The sequence below is a fragment of the Channa argus genome, chromosome 7 (genome assembly GCF_033026475.1).
Source record: "Channa argus isolate prfri chromosome 7, Channa argus male v1.0, whole genome shotgun sequence".
Taxonomy (NCBI): domain Eukaryota; kingdom Metazoa; phylum Chordata; class Actinopteri; order Anabantiformes; family Channidae; genus Channa; species Channa argus.
This window is the reverse complement of record NC_090203.1, coordinates 5,920,248-5,946,623: the sequence shown is the minus strand read 5'-3', so window position 1 is coordinate 5,946,623 and position 26,376 is coordinate 5,920,248. Positions and strand designations below refer to the sequence as shown.

Here is a 26,376-nt window from a genome sequence, read left to right as displayed (position 1 = left end):
AGAGATGTAAACCTGACGAATAATGAGTTTTTTCGAACAGAGACTCAGTTCTGCTTTTGTGGTCTCATATGGTGAGGTTTTACTGGTACGTGCTGGGCTTCATTGTGAAATGCTGCAGACTGTCTTTCAACCATAAGAACAGAGCAGTTATCTATTAACCACAGAGTTATTGGTTTGATTCCTGTTCGATTCCATTGAAAGTCGTCATTTTGTAAAAAGGGTGCAATTTCAACAGACTCCTGCCTCCATATTGGAACCAATGGTTCACTGATCCATGCGAGAGGGTAGATACAAACAATGACCTCCTTGGGTGTTAAAGTTGGACGACTTGTTGGATATATAGCTCTAAATGAAATGATTACAGGATGTATGTGAAGCCCGCACCAAAGACGTAAAGTGCTGATTGACTTGGAGTTGACAATCCAAAAACAAGAGCAAACAGAATCTTTAAACTGTTTTTACTTCTTAGAATGATATTCAGCATTTTCATATTTATAATACTAGGTGTAAAGACCAAGGGCTTATCCGTTGAACAGCGAAGAAACCTGTTTTTGTCTTCTTCAAATTCAAATCGTATCATATCTTCACAGCCTTGTAGGGCAAATAAATGTAGCCTATCAAGTTTATTAGCCTATCGACTTTATTTATTTTGTCCCTCCCTTTTATTTTTAAGATATATGTTATGGCTTTCCCATCTCATAGTTCATAGTCATGACAGCTCACATTAATTTGAGCTGTAATGACTATGAACTCATGTGTCATGTGAATCACTCATTTGTGGGAACCATGTCCGTAGTGGCATTTTGCCAAGCTATAACACAATTGCTGCATACACACTGATGGAGCTTACAAAATGTGTGTGTGATTGGGTAAATGAGAAGCAACATTGTAAAGCGCTTTGGATAAAAGCAATGATAAAAACAATGATTTGCTTGCCTTGTACCTCACTTGTAAGTCGCTTTGGATAAAAGCGTCTGCTAAATGACTAAATGTAAATGTAAATGTAAAAGCTGTTAACCAATCAGAGGCCAGTCAAAGATGCAAATGGGAATACAGCTACTGTTTTTGCTCTTGTCATAAGTTCTGCTGTTGCGTGTCTGTAATAGTTCCTCAATCTTTGCTGATAAGATTGAACGATCCTTTCCCTCGAGTAACAAATACACGTGTTACTCGATGACTGTGCTTTGTTTACATTCGTTAGAAACACTCGTAAATTGCCTTTTTGGAATGTGTCATGTTCAGTTTAGTTCTGTTTATTCTAATTAAACCGCTGTTGATTGTTTCGAAAAATAATAACCATTACTTTCCGTGCAGGAGGGAACTTCTCGAGCAAAAACTGACCAGATACTTGTTGTTAATAGCACAACGTTAATGAATCATGTATAAATAAAACAAATAATAATATTAATCTTAAATATTATTTAATCTGTATTAAATAAAATCACAAACAATGATGATTATGAATATGACAGTTTAATGAAATAATAGTGTTTGTTCAATAACCTTTGCAATGCCACCTTCATGCTTTTGAAAACACATTCTTAAGGATTATTTAGTAAACTGCAGAACACATAACCCCAGTACAGAAGCATGCTCCTTGTTCCCCTTATGTGAACAGGTATTTCTGTTCAGTAGCATTATGGGAATTCCCCTGGTTTTTGCTGGGTGGTTGTGGGTGGATCCTCACCCACAAAGGTGTTTTTCTTTGTTCAACTCAAGCTCCTGCACCTGTGGTTCTTTGTACTGAAAGGGGCAAAAAATGACAGGGATAATTGGTGAATGTGATTTTCAGTCAAAACAATGTCATGTCTGGCTTCATTAGTCATCATAGCATCATATTGCTACACCACACGTTAAAGTCGTCATAAGTTTTGACGTTGAAAGATGTGGCAGTATATGCTTTCTTTGTCTCCTGTAAGAAATAAAGTGACAGATTTCTGGAGGGAATTGTGCCTGCAATTTTGCTTTATTTATGTCACTGTTCATTCACAGGAAAACAAGAAACAAACACACTTTTGTTTCAGGTGCCTATGGCTTCAACAACATCCTGTAAGAAATCAGAACCAGAACACAGGATTAAAATTTCATTCAACAAGAATGCACCATGTTAGGTATAAAAAAAATCATTAACTGATAATAATAGAACATGTAATACTTGTGCCTACCTCATTGTTAAGATTTAGGTGCAAATCTCTGTGAATGCAGATATAATTGTTACATTCAAAATTTATTTTTTTTTACATTTGAACGTGTCATTTGCAAAAAATGTATCTAAATGGCAAACCTTTTTCTTGAGGTAATCTCAAAGTTGCCAACATTTTGTGACAAGCTGAGTTTTTCAGAAATGTTGTCACAACCTCAGAATCCACATCAGGTTGTCTACCTTCATTCAAAAACAAGAAAAGGAAGTTTTGTGTTTTTGCAAATATAAGTGTTTGTTTAAAGCAACGTTTACATTTATTGTATAAATATATGCTTCATAACTTCATATATATATATATATATATATATATATATATATATATATATATATATATATATATATATATATATATATATATATATAAATGCTTTTATATATATATGCTTTGAGGATGCTGATGGAGAAGTTGCATTGGTGCAGGACATGTATGAGAGCTGTAAGACTGTGGTGAGGTGAGCTGTAGGTGTGACAGAGGAGTTCAAGGTGGAGGTGGGTCTGGAAAGCAGAGCAATGAAGCTTAGCTGCAGCAAGACAGAATACATGTGTGTCAACGAGAGGGACACAGGTGGAACGGTGAGGTCACAGGGAGCAGAGGTAAAGAAGTTGCAGGACTTTAAGTAGTTAGGGTCAACAGTTTAGAGCAACGGAGAGTGTGGAAAAGAGGTGAAGAGGCGAGTGCAGGCAGGTTGGAACGGGTGGAGAAAAGTGTCAGGTCTGTTGTGTGATAAAAAGAGTATCAGCGAGAATGAAAGGAAAGGTGTTCAAGACGGTGGTGAGACCAGAGATGTTGTTCCACTTAGAGACAGTGGCACTGAAGAAAAGACAGGAGGCAGAGCTGGAGGTAGCAGAGCTTAAGATGTTGAGGTTCTCTTTGGGAGTGACGAGGATGGACAGGATCAGGAATGAGGACATCAGAGGGACAGCTCATGTTAGATGTTTTGGAGATAAAGTCAGAGAGGCCAGATTGAGGTGGTTTGGACATGTTCAGAGGAGAAACTGTGAATATATCTGTAGAAGGATGCTGATGTCGGAGCTGCCAGACTACAGCATCTTAGTAAGGTGACTATCTTCCCTATATCTGAACCATCCTGTTCTGTTTGTAATATCGCCATCTGTGATGCTTCCACAGATCTCATGTCAACAGGTTCTTCCATGACCTTGCCTTACTTTACAAAATAAGTGTTTTACCAAGTGATCTGCAAAATACAGTCGGTTTGTAAACTAACCAAACTTTAACTGATTGAACTTTAACTTGTTAAAATAACTGACTAAACATGTAATCAGTTAGATATTTATATTTGCCGGAAGAAGATAATAGTGTGGGAGAAGGCTGAAATGACTGATATTGTGGTTGGATTATTCCTTTCAGAGGGCTTACCATACAGCATGTATCTGTTGAGAGAGTCCTCTGTCTCATTCTTGTTTAGAGGTGGATCTATTTCCTGCATAATTATGCAGCTGGCACAATTGGCCCACTTGCCGCTCCAGATCAGGTTTTTCCGCTCCGGCATTCCTGGTTCAAAATGACAAGACACTACTCAGTTAATCTGAGCAAGCAACACAGAATATCTGTTCTGGTTCTGCTTAAAAGGCTGGTTCTCCTAATTGAGCAGTAGACTGTGGGGGAACCGAGCACAGCAGGTGACATAGTCAGTTAATGAGGGAGAACGTAATGAATGAGAATGTACTGAACTACTAAAATTCCTGATAGCACACAACAAATATGCTCTATTTGGACACAGTAAACAATAACGAATGAACAAACGAAATGCAATGTGTTAATTATATCTGATAATAGACTTTTGCTAAGCTTTATTACACAAGTGTAATAGTGTGAGAAACAACAAAAAGTACATTTGATTTAAATGATGAGTGAGATATAAGTCATTGTAGAAACTTTTACTTGTGTGCTATACATTGCATCATAATATTATATTAATATGCTGTGATGTGAGACAGAACGATGAAAACTATTTGAAAAATCGTTCGTTGAAGTCAGCTATTTAGTTACTAGAACAAGTCATTGCATGTTTTCAACAAAGAAATTCTTTAGGTGAAGACTGCTACTGCAGTGTTTTTATGAAAGCAATAGTGCAAACCTTTTTGGAAATGTCATATCACCGAGAGGGGGTTAATTTGCAAAATTTACATTTGCTTTTGTTGCTTGGTGCGGTACTTTCTTTCATTGCTCTGTTGGTATCCACCTGTTGAAATTCCACTTTTGTACTGAAAGCTCTGTTGTACTCACCTAATGCAATAAAACAGCAGTAAAATTTAAAAATAATCTCTGACATGTTGCAGTTAGAGACTTTGAAATAGAGCCTGTATTTGTTGAGAGAGCAAAAGTAGAAAACGATTACCTTTATAGAATAACACTTGGCAAGTATGGAACTTTATTGATTCAATGTTTTGTATGAAGTCACTTTATTGATGTGCCTAAGTTTTCAAAGCTAAAAGTAAAATTGATAATGGAAGTCATATTCTGTGAACTCCTTGAGGGAAATTTGTGATGTATGACTATATAAGTAAAGCACAATTGGCTTGAGTAACAAGGGGGTTTCCAATGTGGTGAGAATAAACTCTGGGAAAATTAATCTCTGTAATGCTATGGACTAATGTTTTTATTATTATTATTACTATTAAACAATGTCACAAAATCCCCATGTTCAGCATCTTGTAAAATTGTCCTTAGAAACCCATATCTAGCGTATCTGTTACTGCAGATACCTTCCAGCTCCAAACCAACACTCTCTGGATGCAGGTGATAGGTCCAAGTCCGTTTCATGCAGTTATCTCCCCTAAGAAAAAGAATACAAAATAAATTGTGTTAAATTGTGTTAATGTACACGCTTAACACTGCATAATCAGTTGCATTTGTTCATTCATTTATAACTTTTACATTTTCTAAACGTCACTTCCCTAATTTTGGAATCTATTTATTGACTTTGGGTTTTTTGTTTCTGTTATTCTCATTGCTCTGTCTTTTTTTTAAGCATGCTGTGAAGCTATTTTATACATGTGCATGGAAGTTTATATCAGGGCTTTGTTATTATCTGCAGTAGGAAGGATTAAAACATTCTGGTCATGTACAAAAAATATTTCAATGATATGCTGTTTTACACTTGGCTTTCCTACAGTTCACAGGGCCTTCATATGCCTTTCACCAAAGACAGAGTTCCCCTTTAATTTCCTCATACAGTTTCAGTTTGAAGATGGAAAATGTCACAGAAATGATACCGTGAGAATGAAAAGACAAAAATATTTATACAAATTTCATACACAGAACTATATTTTCTTCTGTTACTTCCCTTTCTGTCTTACTGCAGGAGGTTGGCCCATACGTTTGGAACTGCATGACTTAACTAGCTGTGCTATGGATGCTATGAAGCTATAGCACTAAAATGTTCCATGCACATTGAATCATAAGTATTAACAACAATAGATTTTGTTTTGTTGCCAAAGGAGTAACTTTAATGCTTTAATTAGATAATTAGATACTGTACATATACTGATGTAGGATTTTAAATTCATGAGTTTTACTTGTTATAAAGTATTTCTGAGTACTTCATTTACCACGGAATTTTGTAATGAAAACCATGTATTATTACTCAATCTAGGCTCAAACATGTTAATTTGAGTTTAAATAACATGTTATATTTTGTACATTGTAATATTCTTGCTACATCTGATCGTATTGTTGTATTGTACTTTGATCTCATCTTGATCGGTCTTCTTTGCGTTAGTATGGATTCCCGGTTAATTAATTTCTTATTATAAGATATTGTGCATTCGTGTTTACTGCCTTACGTGCGTATATTTCCAGTCAGCAGCAGTGTGTCATTGGTTGTCTCCTCCAAGATGAACAACGTGCTGTCCAGTCCTTTAAACTGCTTGATGTCAGCCTCTCTTTTACTGACTGCTGCTATAAAGTGCCACTTGCCCAGATACTGAAAGATACAGAGGTGGAATAAAAGTGTGGGGTGGAAGTTAATTGTATATACTAATGGAACGTATTTTATGCTATAAGCCCACATGTGAGGAAGACCACTAAAGGAAAGAACAGGGGGAGTGGAAAGTGTATCTCAACATTTATCTCGGTATATCTTCTTCTGCATCTGCAGTAACTGTGAAACGGCTGAACATTACGCATGCAAAAATGTCACAATTTTGGAGGCGTTTATAAGAGTATACAATTAGCTGACACAACATTAAATGTAAATAAAGTCAGTTTAACTACAGAGACATCCAAAACCTGGGCCAGTGACATAAATCTTACAAATTTCTGCTCTCGTGTATGTTGTGAGTTTGCATTTTCCACAATACAGAAACTCTAAATAGAACGTTGCTCCTTACCTGATGACTGTCAACAGAGTTGGCAGGCAACAGCTCAGGGACTGAGCAGGGAACGATAGCCTGGTAGAGTAAACCGTAGAAATACAGAAAATATGACCATGCTTCCTCAAACATCACTTCAACCTTAGAGTTAATGCCTATACTATAATATCCCTTGTCGAAATGCCTGTAGACAGTCAGGGCACTCTGAATTTGTGTAATGTTCCAACATGGAGTGTGGGTGTGGATAAATTATTAACCTCTATAATCCACTTGAGATGCAGAAATGGGTGAGTATGGCATGTGTCCTTTTAATGTAAAAACGCAGATTTAGGATAAACATTTATAGCAAAATAGGCTCATGTTTCATGTACGGTTTAAGGAGAAACCTGCTTAAAGCACCGATTTACTATCATATGTAGGAGGTGGTGGTTTCTTTTAAATTTGTTATTTATATAAAAGACTTAGTAGACAACAAGAAGTGCTTCAAGCACTCTTGGGAATATTGAAAAAAAGGAACACTGCTAATTTGTTATCTTTTGGCCTGCAGTCACACACTCTCTGTCAACATGAAACTACTAGGAATCATTAACTACATGTTTGAAGTTTACTGTACACTCTGTGTATTTGGGGAAGAGAATTTGCGAGAGCATGAACAAACACAACTGACACAATCTATTGATTACTTTTCATCCAAAATGTCAAAAACAGGCACAAACGATTCTACTACCAGAATTTCACAGTCAAACCTTATGCACTCCAGTAATGCACGTATTTGTTATATTGTATATTAAATACAATACAAAATAATCAAAAGGAGCAAATTCCCATTAAAGAATCTGAAACTCAGTAAACTGCTCAAATTATATCAAGACTTTAATGATTATTCAAAATAGCTGCCTGTTACTTTTGTTTTGATTGATGACGGATTTTTTTTTTTTTTGCCTTTCGGCTCGTCCCATAAATTCAGTGTCAACGCCCCGGATAATTGGTCTGCATGTTGTTTGGCAGATTTTTACGCCAGATGCCCTTCGACGCAACCCTCTGCAATTATACTGGGCTTGGAAACTAATCTTAGCTGTAAGGTCCTACATCAGGTTATTGCTGTGTTCTAAAGTACGCCTGCTTCCACAATGTGGTGTCAAATTAATAAGCTTGTCTCCCAACATTACACCTGGATGGACTTCTCCAATAAAATTCCCCACCCTCGATCTTATGTTTAACCCAGTGAACTACATATGTCCACATGAATTTTCTCCAAATGAAACACAGCTGCAAATGTCCTCGTCTTTACATTACAGACATAGATTGCAGTCTAAACTCGAATGAAGGTTCCACTTTCAATATTTAGCCCCGTATTGGATTGTTATCACATGCTGCATTTTATTATTTTATTTTCCTCATGTGAATTATAGAAATAACACAAAAATGACACCTTATCTTCTTTTCTTTTTTTTTATTGTTTAATCATGTTAACCACAAAAAACAAACCAAGTATTTAAACTGGAAAGCATACTGGGTATGGTAAAACAGTCTAAGTGTCATCAGGTGAATAAAGTGTGGCTAGGTGCTGCACAGAATAGCATGACAAGTCAGGCTGGGTCAAATGGCAACTATTTGACAATGTGCAAAGCTGTGATTCCAGGAAGAACACATTTAAATCAGAAATACACCTGACAAAATATAAACCTAAGTCAGCTATTTCCCAGTGTCAGACAAGGAGGAAATGCTTTAACCCATCACTAAATGCAGGCATTTCTAAAATTAGGTGAAGCGGAGACTTCTTTTTAAGATGTATTTCCTATAATTAGTGAGTAAATATTTTCAGCAACACTCATTTGTTACAGAATGAAAACCAAAAGACATGTCACATTTTTTACTGTAGTTTTTTTTCTTTTTTTTAAACAGTAAGCAGAACCTACTCAAATGCTACAATAGCTTGGTTACAATGATGATCATTTTTAAATAAATTCTCTCTTTCACTTGCAGGCCCTCCTGTGGTGTTGCATCAGTTACAGAAAGTCAATCTTGTTTATATGGTAGCTTCTTGTTCCCTGTTTTTGATAGCATGACTAATCCATCTATGACTCCCCCTTCAGAACTGATACCAGGTCTCCACTCTCCTTCAGCTCCTTGACTATGTCCAAACCTCCAATCAACTCTCCTTTCACATAGAGTTGGGGGTAGGTCGGCCAGTTAGAATAAGTCTTGAGCCCCTGACGCACCTCCTCATCCTCCAGAATATCAAAGGTGTCATAATCCACCCCTGTGCCATTCAAAATCTCCAGTATCTGCCTGCTGAATCCACATTTTGCAGCCTCCTTGTTGCCCTTCATGAATAACATAACTGGACTCTGGTTGATGATGGTCTTCAGACGGTGCTCCAGGGTCACAGCCTTTGGGCAGGTGTTCTCCAGCTCTCCAGACTCAGCCAGCTCCTTCACTATGTCCAGCCCGCCCACCAGCTCTCCATTCACATACAACTGAGGATAGGTGGGCCAATTTGAGTAGGTCTTCAGCCCCTGTCGGACCTCCTCGTCGGACAGGATGTCGAAGCTGCTGAACTGGATACTGTGCTCCTTCAGCATGGCCACGATCTGGCGGCTGAAGCCGCAGCGGGGCTCCTGCGGTGACCCTTTCATGAAGAGCATGCAGGGAGCCGCGTTGATCAGCTTCTTCAGCCGTTGGTTCAGGTCCGAGGGGCTACTTTCTGCAGCACCGGGACTCCAAGTCACTTCCAGGCGCTGCACCTTCTTGGTCAGTTCGGGAGCATGGGCCCCATCCAGGCGGTCAACTTTTTCTCCCCCCTTGAAGAAAATAAAAGTGGGGACAGAGGAGATTTCATACTTCTCCGAAACCTCCGGCACTGCTTCCGCCTCCAGCTTGATAAACGTGGTGTTTGTGTGCTCCTTGGCCAGTTCGGCCATTACTTCGTTCATTTGGCCACACTGCGGAGCCCATGGCGCCTGGAAGTGAACCACGGTCATATTTTTACCTGCTTTGGACAAGAAATCCTCAAACTGCTTTTGGGTTGTCGCCTCCACGAGATTCGCCATTTTTTCTTACACTCGCGCAGCGCTTCCGGTATCGCCCTGTCGTCACATCCTTCATCCTGGTAGCTTCTAGCAAGTACTACAGCTTCCACTAGGAAGTCGTTAGCGTGTTATTTGATGATAACAAACTGCTGCATACAGTGGGGAAGCTGAAAGGATAGTGTGTCATTTCAGGTAACAATTCAAAAACAACGTCTTAGCCAACTGAAGAAAAATTCCATATTATCACTGATAGCTAAACTATTTAGAACGGGTATTTTAGCATTAGCTTAGCCTTGTTAGCTTCGTTGCCTGGTTGCTAAGGTAAGGTAAGCTAAAGCCTCCAACGCTGTCTGGCTATCGTTTTTAGCCATAAGCTTTACGTGCCACTTTAAAGTGATGACGCATTACTGAAAGGGAAGTGCCAGTGCCTTGTATGACCCAGCAATATATAGCCATGTTACGCTAACTTTCCTCATCTAATGTTAACGCTCTCTTAGCTTAAGTTAGTTAACCTAGCTAATTGTCTGATTTTGTTATGCTAACGCTAACAGTTAGCGTCACTTGGCAAGTGTACTGAGAATGAATAAAAAGTTTCTACAGAATCTGGTAACAGCCCGAGGGTTGGTAACTCTGTAAGGAAAATTATTTGTTAAAAAAAATGGAGAAAGAAAACCACAAAAGACTCGTTATCTCTATTCCAGACTAAAGGCAAACATTAACGTTACATAAAACCAAGCTTAACGTTAAACTGATTAACGAAATCCGTTGTGAAAACATAGGTACATTAACCAAGACAGGTTAAATTCCGTTTAAAATACAGTGTTAGATTTAAGAAAGTGGCGTATTCGAATTGTAAACTTATAAGACGACGATTTCACTAAGCTTTTCTTATCAAGATGGTGTAAGACGAGGTTTACGTCACACACTACTGGCTATACTCTGGTCAAATCTGGACTTTTTTGTGTTAAGCCTGTTTTAAACAGTGTTTTGTTGAACCTTTCGTAAAAACAGAAAAGGGAAATTTTACCAACTTTTCTTGCCAGCTACAATTGTGGTCGATGTGTAAGTTAATCTTAAGGACTTTGAATTTGCTACTTTTGGTTCTAGTTTGGTTAGTACATGTAAATAAATGCCATTAAACGTCCCAACATTAAAATATCTCTCTACTTCTAGCTGCAAAATGCCTCCTAATGACATCACTTGGAGGATCATTCAGTTCAGATTATGTAATCTCTTTGCTCTGATTATCAAGTTTGTAAGAATGGTCAACTAACATTTTGAGAGCTCCTCCAGATGACATCATCTGAACTCCTAATGGTGAAAAACTCCTCCGGGTGATGTCATTTGAAGGAGTTTTTAAGACAGAACCGGATACATATTTTTATATAGGGTAGTCAGAGGGACGTTTAAAAGCATGAATGTACATTTACACCCTAAACTAAACTCACAGAAAACAAGTTGGAACTTTAGGGGTGTTTGTTGTATGGCTTCAACTATGTATAATATGTTTTGATAAAACCTACCTTGCTTTTCCTGATTTAAAAAAAATTGAATGTCCATGATAAATGTCATACCAAACATGCCAAAAAGAGGTTAGAGAAGCAGTCATTCAAGCTTTAGTTGATGGGTTGGATTAAAGCTGTTGACAAATTGCATAGTCATTTCAGTCAAATTATTTTTTGCATATATTGGCCAGTAATAACTTATTTATTGTATTGGCAGTACTACTGTTCTATCAAAAAAAAAAAAAGAAAAAGAAAAATATTCATGTTGGTATTTGCCTTGAGATTTCAATATCTGCTCATTTTTACTCATTTTATAGTACAGGAACATCATGGAGGAACAAACTGCAGACATAGAGGTGACAGTTAAAACATTAGACTCCCAGAGCAGAACCTACACTGTCAGCGCTCAGGTAAATGAGTCAGTGCCTGTGGCACACTCTGGACCGTATGCTTATTTCCACACAGCCTTTAAGGCTATATAGCTCATATATCTTCTTTTTTATAGTTGACAGTGAAACAGTTCAAGGAGCACATTGCCCCTTCAGTGGGTATCCCTGTGGATAAGCAGAGGCTGATCTATCAGGGCAGAGTGTTACAGGATGAAAGGACTCTAGCAGACTACAGTAAGTAACTAAGAGCCTAATTAAACAAAGGGAAAACTTAATTTTATCTTGTTTAAAGTGCAAAGTGCACTTTGAGTTTTATGTAGGTTCAATGTATATTATTTTATAACATTTTTAAAGTTTTGTGTATTTTGCTGTGGAAGAAAGTAATTGCCATATATTGCATTTTAAATGTGCAATTATTTGATTAATGGATACATTTCTTGAAACTATTTTGATAATGAAGTGCTATTCACTTTTTTGATGATTTCAGCTTTTCCAATTTAAAACATTTAACTGTTCCCAGGTTTACTTTATAGTCTCAAAAAGATTGTTAGAATTGGGACTGTTGACATTACTTTAGCCTTTATTCATACCAGACCAAGCAAATAATTGAGGACATTATTAATAGGTTGATTAATGATGTAACGGTTTAATTGCAGCCTTACTTGAATTTAATTAAACTTTATCATATAGCGCCACTTCCCAACAAAGTCATCATTAGGCACTTTACTTAATCTTAATGCATTGCATTGTTGATTCTCAACTATCTTTTTTTAAACAAATGTGGTGGATTGAACTCATGTACTTGTCTCTTTATGTAGAATTGCTAGCCTAAGTAGTTTTTTTTTTTTTTTTTTTCTATTAGTAATTTTGAAAGCAGCTTTCCCATTTGTACAGATGTAACTAATTCTGTGTTGCTCCAGATGTAGGAGGTAAGGTCATACACCTTGTTGAGCGGGCACCACCTCCACCCTCCCAGCCTGCCCCAGGATCAGGAGGGTCTTCAGCTGACAGTGGTCCCTCCTCGTCCTCCCAGGGATCACACCAAGTGGCTCCACATGATCGCAATGCTAACAGCTACGTAATGTTAGGCACCTTCAACCTTCCTGTCAACATCATGGACCCCCAGCAGATACAAGTAGGTCTGCTTTGTGGCATGTTTACGGTTGTTCAGTGTATTTACTGTGAGTGCTCCAGTAATGATATCCTAATTTTTATTGTTATTCTGACTTCCATACCTTTTTGGCGCATAGCTACTTTGGTATACTTTCAGCTAGAAACGACGTTCAAACTTTAAAACATTCAGCTTAAGTATCTTATATAATTTTTAAGATTATTATACTTTTAAAAGTATATGAAGTTTTTGAATAATGTAGTTTAAGGTACTTTTTGGTGAGTTTTCAACTTCTCTATTAGTGTGTATTGAAGAATGTTGGCCCAGTTAGAGTGGGTGACCTCACACAAAGTCTAAGTTCTAGCTTCAACTTGTTTTGTTCAGTCAACTTTCATCTTTCCTGAACAAATTATACATTAAAACTTAAGTATTTTTATGTTCTTTCAGGAAATGTAACTCTAATAGTGACCGGATTTAAGTTTTGATTTTTTTTTGTTTTTTTTCTTCAGTGTTGTGCTCTCTGAAACTCCCATTGGACCCCATTATGAAGGAAGTCCAGAAATTAAAGACCATAAAAATACTTAAGTATTAATGTATAATTTGTTGAAAAAAACAAGTTGAAGCTAGAACTTAGACTTTGTGTGAGGTCACCCACTCTAAATGGGCCAACATTCTTCAACTCAAATACCAAACAAGGGCTGTTTTAAAATCGCCTCCCTTTCTTTATATTATTGAGTATCTATAAATAAAGCGTGTTCTGTGAAGCCTTCTGCCGCTCACAGTTTTTTAAATGTCTTATTAGGACTAATACTTTTTACATTTAGCAAGGCAATGCAGTATATTATAATATTATATTATAAACGATTATACTGAGCAGTTTATAACCCGTCTTCAGGTTGTGAAGAATGTGAGGGACTCAGCAGATTGAAATCTGTGGTTGCCATGGTAACGGTAACACTTTACCTGACCGTTTTTCTTCCGCACACACATACACAGGAAACACACTTTAAAAATAAAAGCCTATTGGATGATTTATTCACATTTTTAGCATTTAAATGGTAAAATTAGTTTGTGGCTTTAGTCTACCTGCATTCCAGGTTCGCTGATTATACAATTGTTATAATCTCTTCGACTTTCTCCACACTGAGATGTAAATGGTTCTGCATAATTTGACCAACTGAGATTTCAACTTAAACATGTTGTTTTATAATGGTCATAGCAGTTCAAACTTTGGAAATGCTTTTTCTCGTTATTATTATTCTCACTTCTGTCTTTAGTATGTTTTTGGTGCCTAAATACTGCATGTGGTCAACTAGAAACACGGTTCAAACTTCAAAACTTTCAGCTTATAAAGGACATTATCATTAATAGTATTTTTAAAAATTATTGTTTTGATGGCATAATTGATTACATCATCAATGACACCACAAAACCACCACATCACATTATGTAACAACTGGCTTTGCCTAACCAGTATATAAGGAAGTGACATTTTGTTTCAGCTATTTCAGCAAAACGAAAACTTTCAGGTATTTCAGCAAAAACAGTTCAGCTTTTGTCTGTTTCGCTTGGAAAATCCTTTCGGAGCCAAAGCATTCACAGTGAATTTTCTTTTTTTGGAAATGCTTTTTTCCAATTAAATAATAGTCAGATTTATTCTAGCAATTTCCTAATTATGTCATACTTGAGGAACATAATTAAAGATAATTTGAGTTTAGGCTTCTCGCTTGTCATGCAGTCCAGTGTTATTTTTATCCTCTTTAGTTACATACATAAAGAGGGCAGATTATTAGAAACAGACACGAAAATAATGCAGTCCAGTCAGCAAAACACAACCAACTATGACTTCAAAACTTAGTCTATAGGCTGTTAATGCCTGACACACATCTGAAGGTTTGCATTAAAAAAATGGCCGGTGAGCGTATGTTAGTTAGCCATGTTTATATCATAACTATCAGAAGGATTGTCTTCCCTATTAACTGATAAAGATAAAGGTAAATCAACTCTGCCGTTTTCTCGTTTAAAGATGTCAGTTCAGCAGATGGTGTCTGGCATGGGAGAAAATGCAAGGAATGCCAGAGTCACAACCAGCACTGGAGTAAGATGTTATACATTCTGCTTGTATATGACCCCACATAGCATAAGCCTGTTATGTAAACATTCATCTGTTCTGTTTCAGAGCAATGGGTCCGTGAATGTACACATTGATATGGACCAACCAGTGCAGAGTGAGCCCAGGCTGAGGCTGGTGTTAGCAGAAACCCTGCTGCGAGACCTAAATGATTTTATCCACAGAATGGAGGTTAGATCTAAACCTTCGAATTACATTATTAACCAGACTTTAGAAAAATCGCATCCTTGTTTGCAACAAGTACACTTGTCGTCATGTGTCTATTGACAGGCTCGGGCGAGCGATACCTCCTCTCAAGCGGAAACAACTTCTGCTGCTGCTCCCCCCCCTCCCTCATCATCTTCTACAACCTCAACTCCCTCTCCCTCTGCCCAGCCCATGGACACGTCCCCACCTCCTACAACCCCACCACATGTACCCAACCCTTCAGCACAGTCTGAGGGACCAACACCTCAACCTGGACCCAAGTGAGACATCTTGCTTAGCAACTCATATTTTTACTTGTCTACTGTGTGTGCTCCAGCATTCACAGAAATCATATCCTAATCCTATTATAAATATTATCAATGACATCATATAATTGCCTTTTGTAAGGCTAACTGGCTTTGAAGTTTGCTTAACCAGTATATAAAGACGCAACATTTCATTTCAACTATTTCAGGAAAAACTGTTCAGCTTTTTTCCAAGTTTTCTTGGAACATTCTTTCAGGACCGAAGCATTCACAGTGCATTATCTTTTTGGAAATGCTTTTTCTAGTTGATACAAGCAATTTTGATTAATTGGTTTTACCACAGGTAAAAAAAATTTGTGAGATAGACATGTAAATTGATGCATGTTTTACACTGACTGTATGTCCTTTCCTGTAAATAATAATTTACAGGAATGACATCTGATGACATAATTCTTGTCTTCCCTTTCTTTTTTCCTCCTAGTCATCCTAGCCCAGCTGAGCTGGCAGAGATGTTATCTGAGCTTCGGAGGGTGGAGGAGAGACTACAGCCCTTCATACAGAGAGCTCACACCATCCTGGAGACAGCCACTACTGCAGAATACAACAATAATACAGTAGGATTTGAGCTGCAAAATAATAAATAACCGGATAGTTGAACCAAGATAGATCTAGATTCATACTGTCACAGTTGAATGTTTTTAGGTAAAGGCTACTGTTGCAATGCTCACAACACCATAACTTGCATACAGATGTAAATTATGTAAATTATATGTAATCTGTCTTATCAGTGTGCTGGCATTATAATATTTGGTTATCAGCACTAAAGTACAGCTGAGTGGGGTCCATATGGTTACACAAACACACACACACACACACACACACAGTGAAACCTATTATTAGCTGAAATAGGAGAGATTTTTAATACTGCCTCAATGTGGATTGCTTTAATATTGTTGTGTGCAAAAGTTTGTACCCCATCTTTTAATTCTTTGTTTCAAATGTACAACAAAATATAACTTATTTACTAAACATTATTTACCAAAAATGAAACTAAAAGGAAAAAATATGGACAATTAAAACCTAAAGCAAAAAAAAGCAGCAAAGGGGTACTTGATATTGCCCACTTTTTTTTCCCCCTTTTTGGCTTCATTTTTGTCAATTAAAAAATGGCACAGTTAAAACAAGTTATGTTCTTGTTTCATTTGCCTAATACAAGGACCTGCTATTGTTTTACACACAAAAAACATAGTATTAAAAGAGAATGTAGTAACTTTTGTAAATGACTGTAAATAGGAAAGGCATGCTCACAGACCCTAGTCAAGCTGTAACAAAGCCCAAAATATAATACTAGACTAGCTAATTGTGTGAAATATGATCATGAGACACTGCACACGCCGTTGTTCACTTCAGAAGAATTTAAGACAAACAATAACTTTCATAAGAGGAAGTTTAGTCAGAAATCAAATTGGTTTACATAAGATTTTAACCCCTTTCTGACTGGAGGAAAAATTTCACACTTCTTAGAACTATTGGCAGAAGTACCCACTTTTTTGTCTATTAGCACTAAAGGAACTATAATGGGTCAACAATTAGTTAAAAAATAATAGTTCTCAGAATGCAATTTTCAAGGATTTTATAGCTACTACTTTAGGTTAGGAATTCTCCCAACAAAACAGAAACTCTGAGTGATATAAGTGTACACGTATTGGTCGAACCCTGAGCCAAGGGAGCAATTATGGTGGACAATTTGAGCCAAGCTCAAAGCGGTTTAATTTATTTGTCCTTGGACTGCTACTATGCCACTTCACAATGTTTCGCTCATTTTCATGCACAAAAGTATTGGTTTAGATATATAATAGATATGTTTACCTTGGTCCCAAGGTTTTATCTGTTAAAGTCTGGCTTGCCTTCATAAGCATTTTGAATGTTATAGTTCCTTTTGATGTCCAAATATGACATGTCTCCAGTTTGCCTGAAGGTGAAGCCTAGCCTTCATATTCAGTTACTGTTGTCTTATGTTCAAAATTCTGTGTGTTTAGCTGGTTTCTTTTCTGCCACAGGAGCTAGTGGTGGACCAACAAACACTTGTGCTTACATGGGAGTGTCTGCGTCTCCTTGGTAATGCTCTTGTGGCCCTCAGTGACCTGCGAATAAACCTTATGAGCCCTGTACCCCGCCATCTACATGTAGTCCGGCCTTTTTCTCACTATGCCACCCCGGTCACTCTGCCAGGAGCTGTGCACCACCACATCCCAGTGCAAGTGTGTAAAACAGAAAAGTTGAACATTTTTATTATCAATATTTCAGGTAGACTGACTGCACTTGTATCTTCACTGACAGATGAACCTGGGTGCCACAGTGACTGTTGCGGCTAACAGCACTGAGGGACAAGCCCCGCCCACTCAGTCGGCCAGCCAGTCCGAACAGGCAGGTCAGGGACAGACCTCCCCCTCTCAGACTTCCCCGTCCAATCAGCAGGCTGGGCAGGGACAGGCTGGCCCCCGGGTCATCAGGATCAGCCACCAGGCAGTCCCGGTGGTCATGATGCAGATGAACACGGACGGTGTGTTGTCCCCTACCTGCCACTGATTGAATGCTCTACTTCATCAAAACTGTTTGTGTATTATTTTGCTGGGTGGCAGTGCATTGGAGTAAAATGACTACAGACCGCACTACTCTCTCTGCGGCCACAAGCCTTTATTGACTGATCAATAAATGCATGTGATCAATAATAGATATTTTTTTCTACGTTTGTTAAATGATGCCTCTTTTACTGTAAATGTACGTCTGTGGACAGAGATACACTGGCAATGGTAATGGGTTTTATAATGGAATTCAAACCATTTGCATTTTGTTTTTGTGTATGTTCAGGCCCCGGTGCAAACCCTGCAGCAGCTGGTCAGCAAATGCCTGGACAACAAGGTACAAGCCATTTGATAATGCATTTGGCATATTACTTTTTACATCACTCAGTGATCCTGTAAAACATTTTCATTAGAATTTGTCTCTGTTTCCAACAGTTAGGTTCAGTAAAGTCTTGTAGAGCTGTAAAAAAAAAAAGGATTAAATGATTGACAGATATTTTGTTGGTAAATATTTATGATAATAAATTGTTTGTCTTTGTCAGTGTTCAAACAAAATTGAAAAAATATGTCTCTTTAGTGCGAATCTGCGTGTTTTTACTGGTGGTTGGACAAAAGGACACCAACTCAGGCTGTTGGAAATGGTGTACAATTTTCACTTGACTGAACTAAGGACTTAATTTATAATAGAAATAACTATGAATGCAGCCCTAAAGCATTAATCTCCTGACCCTTAATAATCCTGCTGACAGACATAAATTATGGTTTTTTAATATATTTGTGTGTTTGCTCCCTCAGGTGCACTTCCCCCTGATTTTATGCGGAATCTCATGCAACAGATCAGCCAATACGCAGCTGCTGTAGCTAGTAGTGCTGCTACCGCTGCTACTACTGGCCAACCAGCCGCACCCCAGCCCACCCCTCCTGGCTATAGCTCCACAGCCAACTCTTCAACTACTACAACAGGTCCTAACACACCCACCACTACCCCTACGGCTCCCCCACCACCTCCTCATGCTGGCCCCCAGGCCAGGGTTGTCTTCACTCGACCACCCTTTGCACCCAACATGCCATCTCCAACTTTTGGAACACGAGGAACTACAATTAATGTAAGAGCTGCCATGCCTGGTCAGCAGCCAGGACAGGTGAGGATAATGTTTTCTGATTTATTTGGTTTTTGAGACTAGTTAACCTTGTCATTATCTGCATTTCTGTGAAATTTAAAAATCTTGCTCCACAGGCTTTTAACCCTGCGGCTCTCAACCAGATGATTAGTGGGCTGGTTGGACAGCTGCTGCTGCCAGGACAAATGCGTAAGTTAAATTAAGATTAAGAGCATATTTTCCATGAATGTAATAGCTTGAAGCTTAAAGTGACCGCTCAGCACTTGTTGACATTGATATTTTTTTTATGTTTTTACAGCTGGTCAAACAGTCACATCCGCCTCCTCATCAACATCCTCGTCTTCCTCATTTTCCTCCTCCTCTTCTACTTCCTCATCATCCTCCTTTTCTTTTTCCAACTCGAGTCCAACACCTCCACCTACTGCTAACACTGCTACCCCACCAAGTCAACCTGAGACCACCCCTAGTGAGCCCCAATCCCAGGAGATGCCCCCAGATCTCAGCCAGCTCCTGGGTTCTCTCCTTGGGGTAGCTGGTGTGGCCGGTGCAGACCCTGGAAGAGCTCCCTCCATCACAGTCACCACATCTGGTGTCCCAGCCTTCATCCAGGGAGTGAGTGAATTCATGCAGCAGGTCAGTGTATGAATGTTCAACTTGGGTGTAGTGAATAGATTTTGTATAAAAACTGCTTACAAATCTGTGTACGACTGAGACAAGAGCCTGGATATGATCTCTGTGATTTTCATTCTTAGAAAATGTATTTTCCTTCCATCTGAAATATGAAATCCATGTGAAAATGTGAACATAAATAGAATGCAATGATTTGCAAATCTTGTCAACCCATATTTTATTCATAATAGAACATTATAATTATGAGCAACGCGAGATCCATGGAGAACATGGGGGGGACGAGTTGACTGCACTGGTGAGGAAGGAAAATATTTCGACAGTGTAGAGTAGTGTGTTTCACATAGACATGGCGCGGGACAGTATGTCCAACACATGCATCAGTACAGTGCAGGCGTATCAGAGGAAAGAGGAAAAGAGGGGGCCTGGTCGTCTACATAACGAACAGGTGGTGTCACACTGGTCACGATACTGTAAAAGAGTCTATTGCCTGGACATTAAACTGTTGGCGGTGGGCTCTTGGAGCTTGACCCTCTGCATGTTGTGACTGAGAGGAGAATGCTGAGTGCTGGCTGCACAGAGGACCACTTTCAGCCAGAGACTGACAGTAAAGTGCTCCACAGAACACCAATGGCCATTAAACTCACCCCCCGTTCAACGTATCCCCAAATGGACAATTAGTATTATTTTATTTCATTTATTTTACTGCGCTACCTGGGTTTTTTGTCTTACTTATTGATCAGACGTTTGTATTTGTTGTTTTGGTTTGGTGGAAATTCTTTTCCTTTCTACTTTCACTTGGAGAGCAGCTGTAACAAGGCAACACAATTTCCTTATGGAATCAATAAAGTTGTTCAATCTTGAACAAAATCTTGAATAAAATTACACACAATTTAAAAAAAAAAAAAGAAGTTATTAGCAAATGATGACTTAAGCTTTTTTTTTTCATTTAATTTCTAGGCCCAACCCATCTTCTCTGCACCCCAACCTCCCTCTGGTACTAATACAGCTCCAAGTACAGGTCCCAATGCTACACCTAACCCACCTGCAGCCGCTGAAGTCCTCAACCCAGAACTGTTCACAGGCATCGTTCGTGGTGTACTAAGCACCATGATGGGTTCTCTGGGCCAGGCCCAGAATGACACAGAGAGCATTGCTCAGTTTATGCAGAGGCTGTCTCAGGCAACCAACATTTTCATCAGTCCAGAGGATCCCACTGGTAAAGAACAGCAGCTGAGGGCAACAAGCATATTATAAAGTAATCTAAATTTGACTCTGATTTTTCCTGCATCATCTTTTTTATATCTGCTTTTGTTTAATTATACTTCCCAGGGTTTTTTGGAGAACTACTGATGTTGGTTTGCCAGACATTTACGATGTCAGACTTGGTGATGCTGCTTCATGGCCAGCACCAGCCTCTGGGGCGCATCCAGCCACAGCTGTCCCAGTTCTTCACCCAGAACTACCTCAATGGCAGAGAGCCCACTGATCAGAACATTGCTGTCAGTGCCTACAAAATACTTGTTGATATCTTTAGATAGATTTTTCAGCCTGGAATTCTTTGGTATATATTATTTGTTTAGTTTTACTAATGTTGCCTGTTATTTTCCCCCAGGAAGCTGCTGACAGTCTTGTCAATGAACTGGAGGAGTACATCACCGAGAGCTTTGTGAGTGGTTAAATGTCCACGTCTGATATTGTTCTTGCATCATTCCTTACATACATTATGTTGTGTAGTATGTCACTAGAAAATCAGTCTCCAGTATTGAACATTACTGCCAGTTACAACGCACAATAAATGAGATCTATATTTGAAGCAGTGACTTGAGAGCAGATTATGGCAATATTTGCTTGGATGATGTGGGAATTATCAGAATTTCTGTGAGGCATAGTTTTAAAAAATTCTCAATAGGTTGGTTTTATTTTTTTATGGAAACTTGAAAGCAAATGACAAATATAGAGCAATAATTCATCTACATGATATTGTATTTCAGCTCTACCTGTTGAGTTGTGAAGATTCATTACCTAAGAAATCAAGAGATGTTTTGCATATGTAGTCGTCTAACGTTTCCTATAATTCCTAAAAATTGTTTTCTTTAAATTCTCCCCCACAGAGAGAGTCATCCGTCACAGTGTTAGAAGGTGTTGATATCACTCAGACCAATATGTCTTTCTTCAGACACCAGCTGACCCACATCGCCACACACATTCTGCGTTGCACTGGTAAACTTCAGTCAGTTTTGTGCTTCCACCATTGGTTGCAATTGTAGATTGCAGCACCAAAGTTAATCAAATTAGTATTTTCAAAAACATTTTCTTGCATGTCTCTGTAGACAGTGTGTTATAATTATACAGTATTTGTTACTTCCATAAATGTAGAAAATGAATCTTGCTAATTATTGAATATTAATATTTCTCTCATCTAGATGACTCATTTGGGCCTCAACTACTACAGATGTGTAACCAAGCGCTGTTTGAATGTCTTGCCCTGAACTTGCATTGCCTGAGAGGAGACCAGAGAGCTCTCACTACAGTCATCAACCACCGTATAGTCAGTACAGAATCTTTCACTAATCTAATACCTCTTTGTTTTAATTAGGATTCTGCTCCATTCAACACAGTGTGCTGTAGGTGAAAAAACGATGGAGAAATCATTACAATTCATGTCTCTTTTAGGTAGACATTGATGCTAAAAGCGTCATAACCTGCATTTTTTTATCCTTCCAAAAGTTATAAATTAGAAGTTTCTTTTTGAGTATACTCAATTTATTTGACAGTTCTTTACTCTGTTTCTTATACGTACATTTATTTTTCCTGTTCATTTTTTAACCCCCCATTTTGTCATACACTCCAGATTTGAATATGTTTATATTATAAATATTCTTTTTTTTTGACCACTTTGCTTAAACAAAAGCAAATTATAACTAGTAAGCAAGAATCAGTGAATTAGTGGTTAAAAATCACTGCAGATAACCACCAGACATTACAAGTATTAATAAACAAGAGTTAAAGCTAAACCTACTTTTTGGCTTCAGCGGCGGATGTCCAGCGACATCAGCCCCAGCCTGGTCAACTGGATGACCAGCATGATGACAATGAGGCTGCAAGTCATTCTGGAGCACATCCCCATCACACAGGAGCAAATCCAGAACTACATAGTTCACACACAGGTAATGGACAGATTTTCAAAATATTTATGGTTACTTTGAGGTCAGTGGTAATGGCTCCTTCTCAACTTAAGGATGGACACAATGTTAGTTGCAGTTTTAAAATCTGGTTGTTTTGTTTCTATAATGGTCAAATTTGGTTATTCTGCATTGATATGTAAACTCGTTACATGCAGAGAAAGCAGTCCCGCTTATCTGATGGCTGTTACATATCATGTTACTTTCTGAAACACCTAATAAATATTAAATGACATTGTTTCACAGAGAGATCAGTCTTCTGCAGCTGGCACACAAGAGGCTGAACGAGCACCAAGTGCAGCGGTAAGTATGGCATGTCTTTAATTTCCTTTTCAGGTGAGCACTCTTTGAGATCTTAGGTACTGCTTTTCCTTCTCAGTTCAATTATTTTGCTGTTCTCCATTTCCAAAGATTGGGGACACCCTCTCACCGGCTGCAGCCACCACAGCAGAGGAGGCCATGTCTGTGTCACACGACACAAGAGCATTGTCACGAGAGACAAGGGTGTTGCCGGGGGACTTGGGTGCCTCAGGTGGAGCTGTACCATTGGGTGGCGACAAGGCAACAGCAGGAGCTGAGGGAGGAAGCGAGGAGTCTGCTGGAGAGTCGGAATCCTGGGCAGCTGCTGTTCCCCCTGTAAGACTCCCCACAGTATTATTACTGTTTTTAGTTAAGATTCATCTTTTTGTTGTTTCCACACACACACAAAAAAAAAACGTAGTCATTACTGTCCTGTCCAGTGCACTGGTTTCTCTGGATAACCAACTGTCAACCATCAAGAACATTTTCTTCTTTTAAATAATAATATAATTTTTAATTATTCTAAAGCTATGACTTTAGAATAAAACACCATTGGAAAGGCCACGCACAGTTGAAGTTTTCTTACCAAAATTCATTTTTTACTGCTGCATATGAAAAAAAAACCCAGTTCAGTGGTGTGGTTTTCAATAGTTTTTGGACTTAACAAAATATAGCTTTGTTATGGCCAAATAAACATAAATATTGCAAAAATATAGTTGGACTGTTTTAAATCAATTTTATTTTCTTGAACTCAGTACTTTGAAAGGTTAAGTGAAAAGTACATTTTACATAGTAACAATTTTTTTTACATTATAAAAGTTTGACTTTCTGTGAAAATGTATTTTTTTGAACTTTAGTCACACCAAATATGAAGCTCTGCCAGTCTGAGGTAGTTGAAAGTTTTCGTATTATTTTAGTACTAGATCCTCCTCCATGTATTGGTCTTTATTTGGAAGAGTGTGAACCTGTCCTTTAAATTAAATTCACGGGGATTTAGAATAATCATGTGTGAGCCTCACTTTTCCTGTGTATTTACTGTATGTGTTGTAGGAATGGGTCCCCATCATCAGATGTGATATGATCACCCAGAGGAAGATGAAGGCTCAGCCTCCCTTGTCTGATGCGTATTTGCATGGCATGCCGGCTAAACGCCGCAAGGTAATAAAGTCCGTAAAGTCCGTTCATCACTTAGCTTATCACATACAAATGTCCCCTGTCCTTACCTTTAAATTGTGTTTGTATTTTCAGACTGGACAGAGCAGTGGAAGCCTCCTCTCCCTCTCTGATGCAGTGAGTCAGGCTGCCAGGACAGCGGGAGTGAAGCCCATGACTTCTGCTGAGCGATTACAAGATGATCTGGAGACTCAGGAAGTGAAGGAAAAGTATGCAGAGCAGGTAAATGAAGGTGCTTTAGGATCAGAAGAACGTTTTCATAATTCATAGAACTGAGGTCAGATGTCCTCCCTTTTTTGTGTCCATATCGCAGGAACTGAGGAATCGTTTTAGCTCCTACCAACAGTCACCCAGCCCCCATCACCTAAACCTAAAAATCCCCTAAAAAAGTTACAACTGGCAAAGGGGGAACCTCCCCATGTACTGTCCCTAGAACTTTATGCGCTATGCCTTTCCTCGTTTTCCCAGGTGTCAGAATGAGCAGTTTTATCTTTATTTTTAGTGTTTGCTTTGAGACAAGTACATAATTTTACAACTAACGGTCAAGGAAAATGCTAGAAAAATTACAATTCCCTGGGTTGGAATTCATTTGGTTTATAGGGGGCTCTCTGCTCACACATCCTTAAATTAAAGCAATTGCTAGAAGCTCTACATTAAATGAGACAAAACTGTTAAAAAAAAATCTATTTGTAAAATCATATTCACTTTGGAATACTACAGATTCATTATTCCAGTGGTCACATTTCTAAGTACCACCCAACTTTTGACCTACTGCTTCCACGTCCTTACGTGTTTGTTTGTTTTTTCCTTCCAGGTTAAATCCGACATCAAGAAACGAGTAAGGGAAGACCCCGACTTCAGCTCTCAGCAGTTCCCCAACGCACACAGAGCCTTTTCATCAGACTCATAATTTCAACTAATAACCAACCAGCACCCTAGTTCTTCATCTGTAATTTTTTTTTTCCCTTTCTTTTCTGACTACCACTCTGCAGATCCACCCAAACTGTCTGTGTACTGTTTTAAGCAGTCAGCAGCTCTGCTGACTGATTGCCTATTGCTTATGTGACGACTTCCCATAGTGCCTATTTATTGTTTTGTTTTTATTTTTGTCCAAGTCTGCTGAGAATGTTCCGTATTAAAACTGGTAATAAATTTTAAGTTTGACAAAATCAGATTACTTTAATTCTATTTGAAAACATCTGCATTTCTTTTGTCTTTCTATCCTTGTGTTGCGTCGTTAATATGAGCCTGGGTTTTCCTTTACCTTGAGTGCATGAGTCTACTTTCATGTGAAACATGCTGTTTGGTACATGAATGTACAGTACGCTTAATAAAAGTCTTGATACAATGCAAGAGAGTACACATTTTGAGATGTGTTTGAGAGTTTAAAAAAGAACAAAACATATGCTCCTTTATAATATTAGTCTCATATTTCAAAATAATTAGTCCAGATGACTCAAATAACTGCCAGTTTTCTGGGATTGTGTTTTACCTTGAAATAGTTTATAACAATGAATCATCTGTGTATTTATTGTACAATTATGTATTCTGAATCTTAACCTGATTATTTCTGAAGTAACTAGTAACATGTCTGTCACATAATAAAGTATAAGATTTACCGCTGGAATGTAAAATTTAATGGAGAGAAAATGTTTTATAAATGCAATTACATTGTTTGGCCGTTAGATGGCGACAATACGTTTATATATTTTTTTAACTACAAACCAAAGGGTAACGCAGGTTTTTAAAGGGCAACTTCACCAATTTTAACTTGCTTGCTATGGCTTTAGTTTAGGCCGAAAATGTACATTAATGATTTTACACTTCCCACATTAAAATTTCTGTCTACTGAGCTGAACAACACCTGCAGATGACGTCACTTGGAGGTTTTAAAGGTATTATTCTGCTTTCTCAATTTGGTTTTGAATATTTTAAATATATATTTCAAAATGTGTTGTTTCCTCGAGTATTTTGTTGTCTACCTGTTGTCTAATTTTATATTATAAGTTGGCTTTTTTGGTATATTGTTTCTTACTTTGCATTTTTTATATGCATTAGGATCAAAAGTTTAAATACTATTTAAATGTACAACCCCCCCCCCCCCCCCCAAAAAAAAAAAAAAGATTTGGGATAATGTGTAAGACATAAATAAAAACTGGTCTTCCCAGAGGTTTACAGACAGTTGTTTTTAGAAGAGGGGATGCTACACAATGGTAAACATCATCCT

The 26,376-nt window shown here is 38.2% G+C and overlaps 3 protein-coding genes across 5 annotated transcripts; 1 reads left to right on the top strand and 2 right to left on the bottom strand.

Moving 5' to 3' along the window:
• Positions 1 to 1,404: 1,404 nt before the first annotated feature.
• Positions 1,405 to 6,761, bottom strand: apom (apolipoprotein M). 2 transcript variants are annotated; one of them, XM_067509799.1, is made up of 8 exons: positions 6,557 to 6,761; positions 6,011 to 6,150; positions 4,931 to 5,001; positions 3,582 to 3,716; positions 2,285 to 2,383; positions 2,166 to 2,193; positions 2,014 to 2,047; positions 1,405 to 1,743 (listed from the first exon to the last, which is right to left on the bottom strand). In XM_067509799.1, exons 1-6 carry the CDS (start codon positions 6,668 to 6,670, stop codon positions 2,180 to 2,182), a joined length of 573 nt encoding a protein of 190 aa, XP_067365900.1. In that variant the 5' UTR covers positions 6,671 to 6,761; the 3' UTR covers positions 1,405 to 1,743; positions 2,014 to 2,047; positions 2,166 to 2,179. The 2 variants fall into 2 exon arrangements, with proteins under 2 accessions (XP_067365900.1, XP_067365899.1); XM_067509798.1 differs by lacking the exon at positions 1,405 to 1,743 and having other exon boundaries at positions 1,944 to 2,047.
• A 1,210-nt stretch (positions 6,762 to 7,971) lies between these two features.
• Positions 7,972 to 9,591, bottom strand: glrx3 (glutaredoxin 3). Its single transcript, XM_067509795.1, has one exon. The coding sequence runs from the start codon at positions 9,589 to 9,591 to the stop codon at positions 8,617 to 8,619; it is 975 nt and encodes a 324-aa protein (XP_067365896.1). The 3' UTR covers positions 7,972 to 8,616.
• Positions 9,592 to 9,621: 30 nt separating this feature from the next.
• bag6 (BCL2 associated athanogene 6) lies at positions 9,622 to 25,768 on the top strand. Of its 2 annotated transcripts, none has more exons than XM_067509794.1 (25): positions 9,622 to 9,762; positions 11,393 to 11,485; positions 11,581 to 11,698; positions 12,385 to 12,599; positions 14,602 to 14,673; positions 14,755 to 14,877; positions 14,977 to 15,173; positions 15,640 to 15,772; positions 17,219 to 17,419; positions 17,499 to 17,589; positions 18,030 to 18,080; positions 18,539 to 18,885; positions 18,981 to 19,053; positions 19,163 to 19,497; positions 20,452 to 20,710; positions 20,824 to 20,993; positions 21,107 to 21,160; positions 21,606 to 21,714; positions 21,918 to 22,042; positions 22,527 to 22,661; positions 22,923 to 22,979; positions 23,088 to 23,312; positions 24,027 to 24,134; positions 24,225 to 24,371; positions 24,964 to 25,768. In XM_067509794.1, exons 2-25 carry the CDS (start codon positions 11,405 to 11,407, stop codon positions 25,057 to 25,059), a joined length of 3,522 nt encoding a protein of 1,173 aa, XP_067365895.1. In that variant the 5' UTR covers positions 9,622 to 9,762; positions 11,393 to 11,404; the 3' UTR covers positions 25,060 to 25,768. The 2 variants fall into 2 exon arrangements, with proteins under 2 accessions (XP_067365895.1, XP_067365894.1); XM_067509793.1 differs by having other exon boundaries at positions 17,499 to 17,721.
• The last annotated feature ends 608 nt before the right edge of the window (positions 25,769 to 26,376 follow it).

Coding starts and splice junctions, on each gene's coding strand:
- apom (XM_067509799.1), bottom strand. CDS start 6,670: ATGTTTGAGGAAGCATGGTCATATTTTCTGTATTTCTACGGTTTACTC. Junction 6,151..6,556: donor ACTCTGTTGACAGTCATCAG/GTAAGGAGCAAC, acceptor TGTATCTTTCAG/TATCTGGGCAAGTGGCACTT. Junction 3,717..4,930: donor TGTTGGTTTGGAGCTGGAAG/GTATCTGCAGTA, acceptor ATTTTGAACCAG/GAATGCCGGAGCGGAAAAAC.
- glrx3 (XM_067509795.1), bottom strand. CDS start 9,591: ATGGCGAATCTCGTGGAGGCGACAACCCAAAAGCAGTTTGAGGATTTC.
- bag6 (XM_067509793.1), top strand. CDS start 11,405: ATGGAGGAACAAACTGCAGACATAGAGGTGACAGTTAAAACATTAGAC. Junction 20,994..21,106: donor CCACTGATCAGAACATTGCT/GTCAGTGCCTAC, acceptor ATTTTCCCCCAG/GAAGCTGCTGACAGTCTTGT. Junction 21,715..21,917: donor ACACATTCTGCGTTGCACTG/GTAAACTTCAGT, acceptor TCTCTCATCTAG/ATGACTCATTTGGGCCTCAA.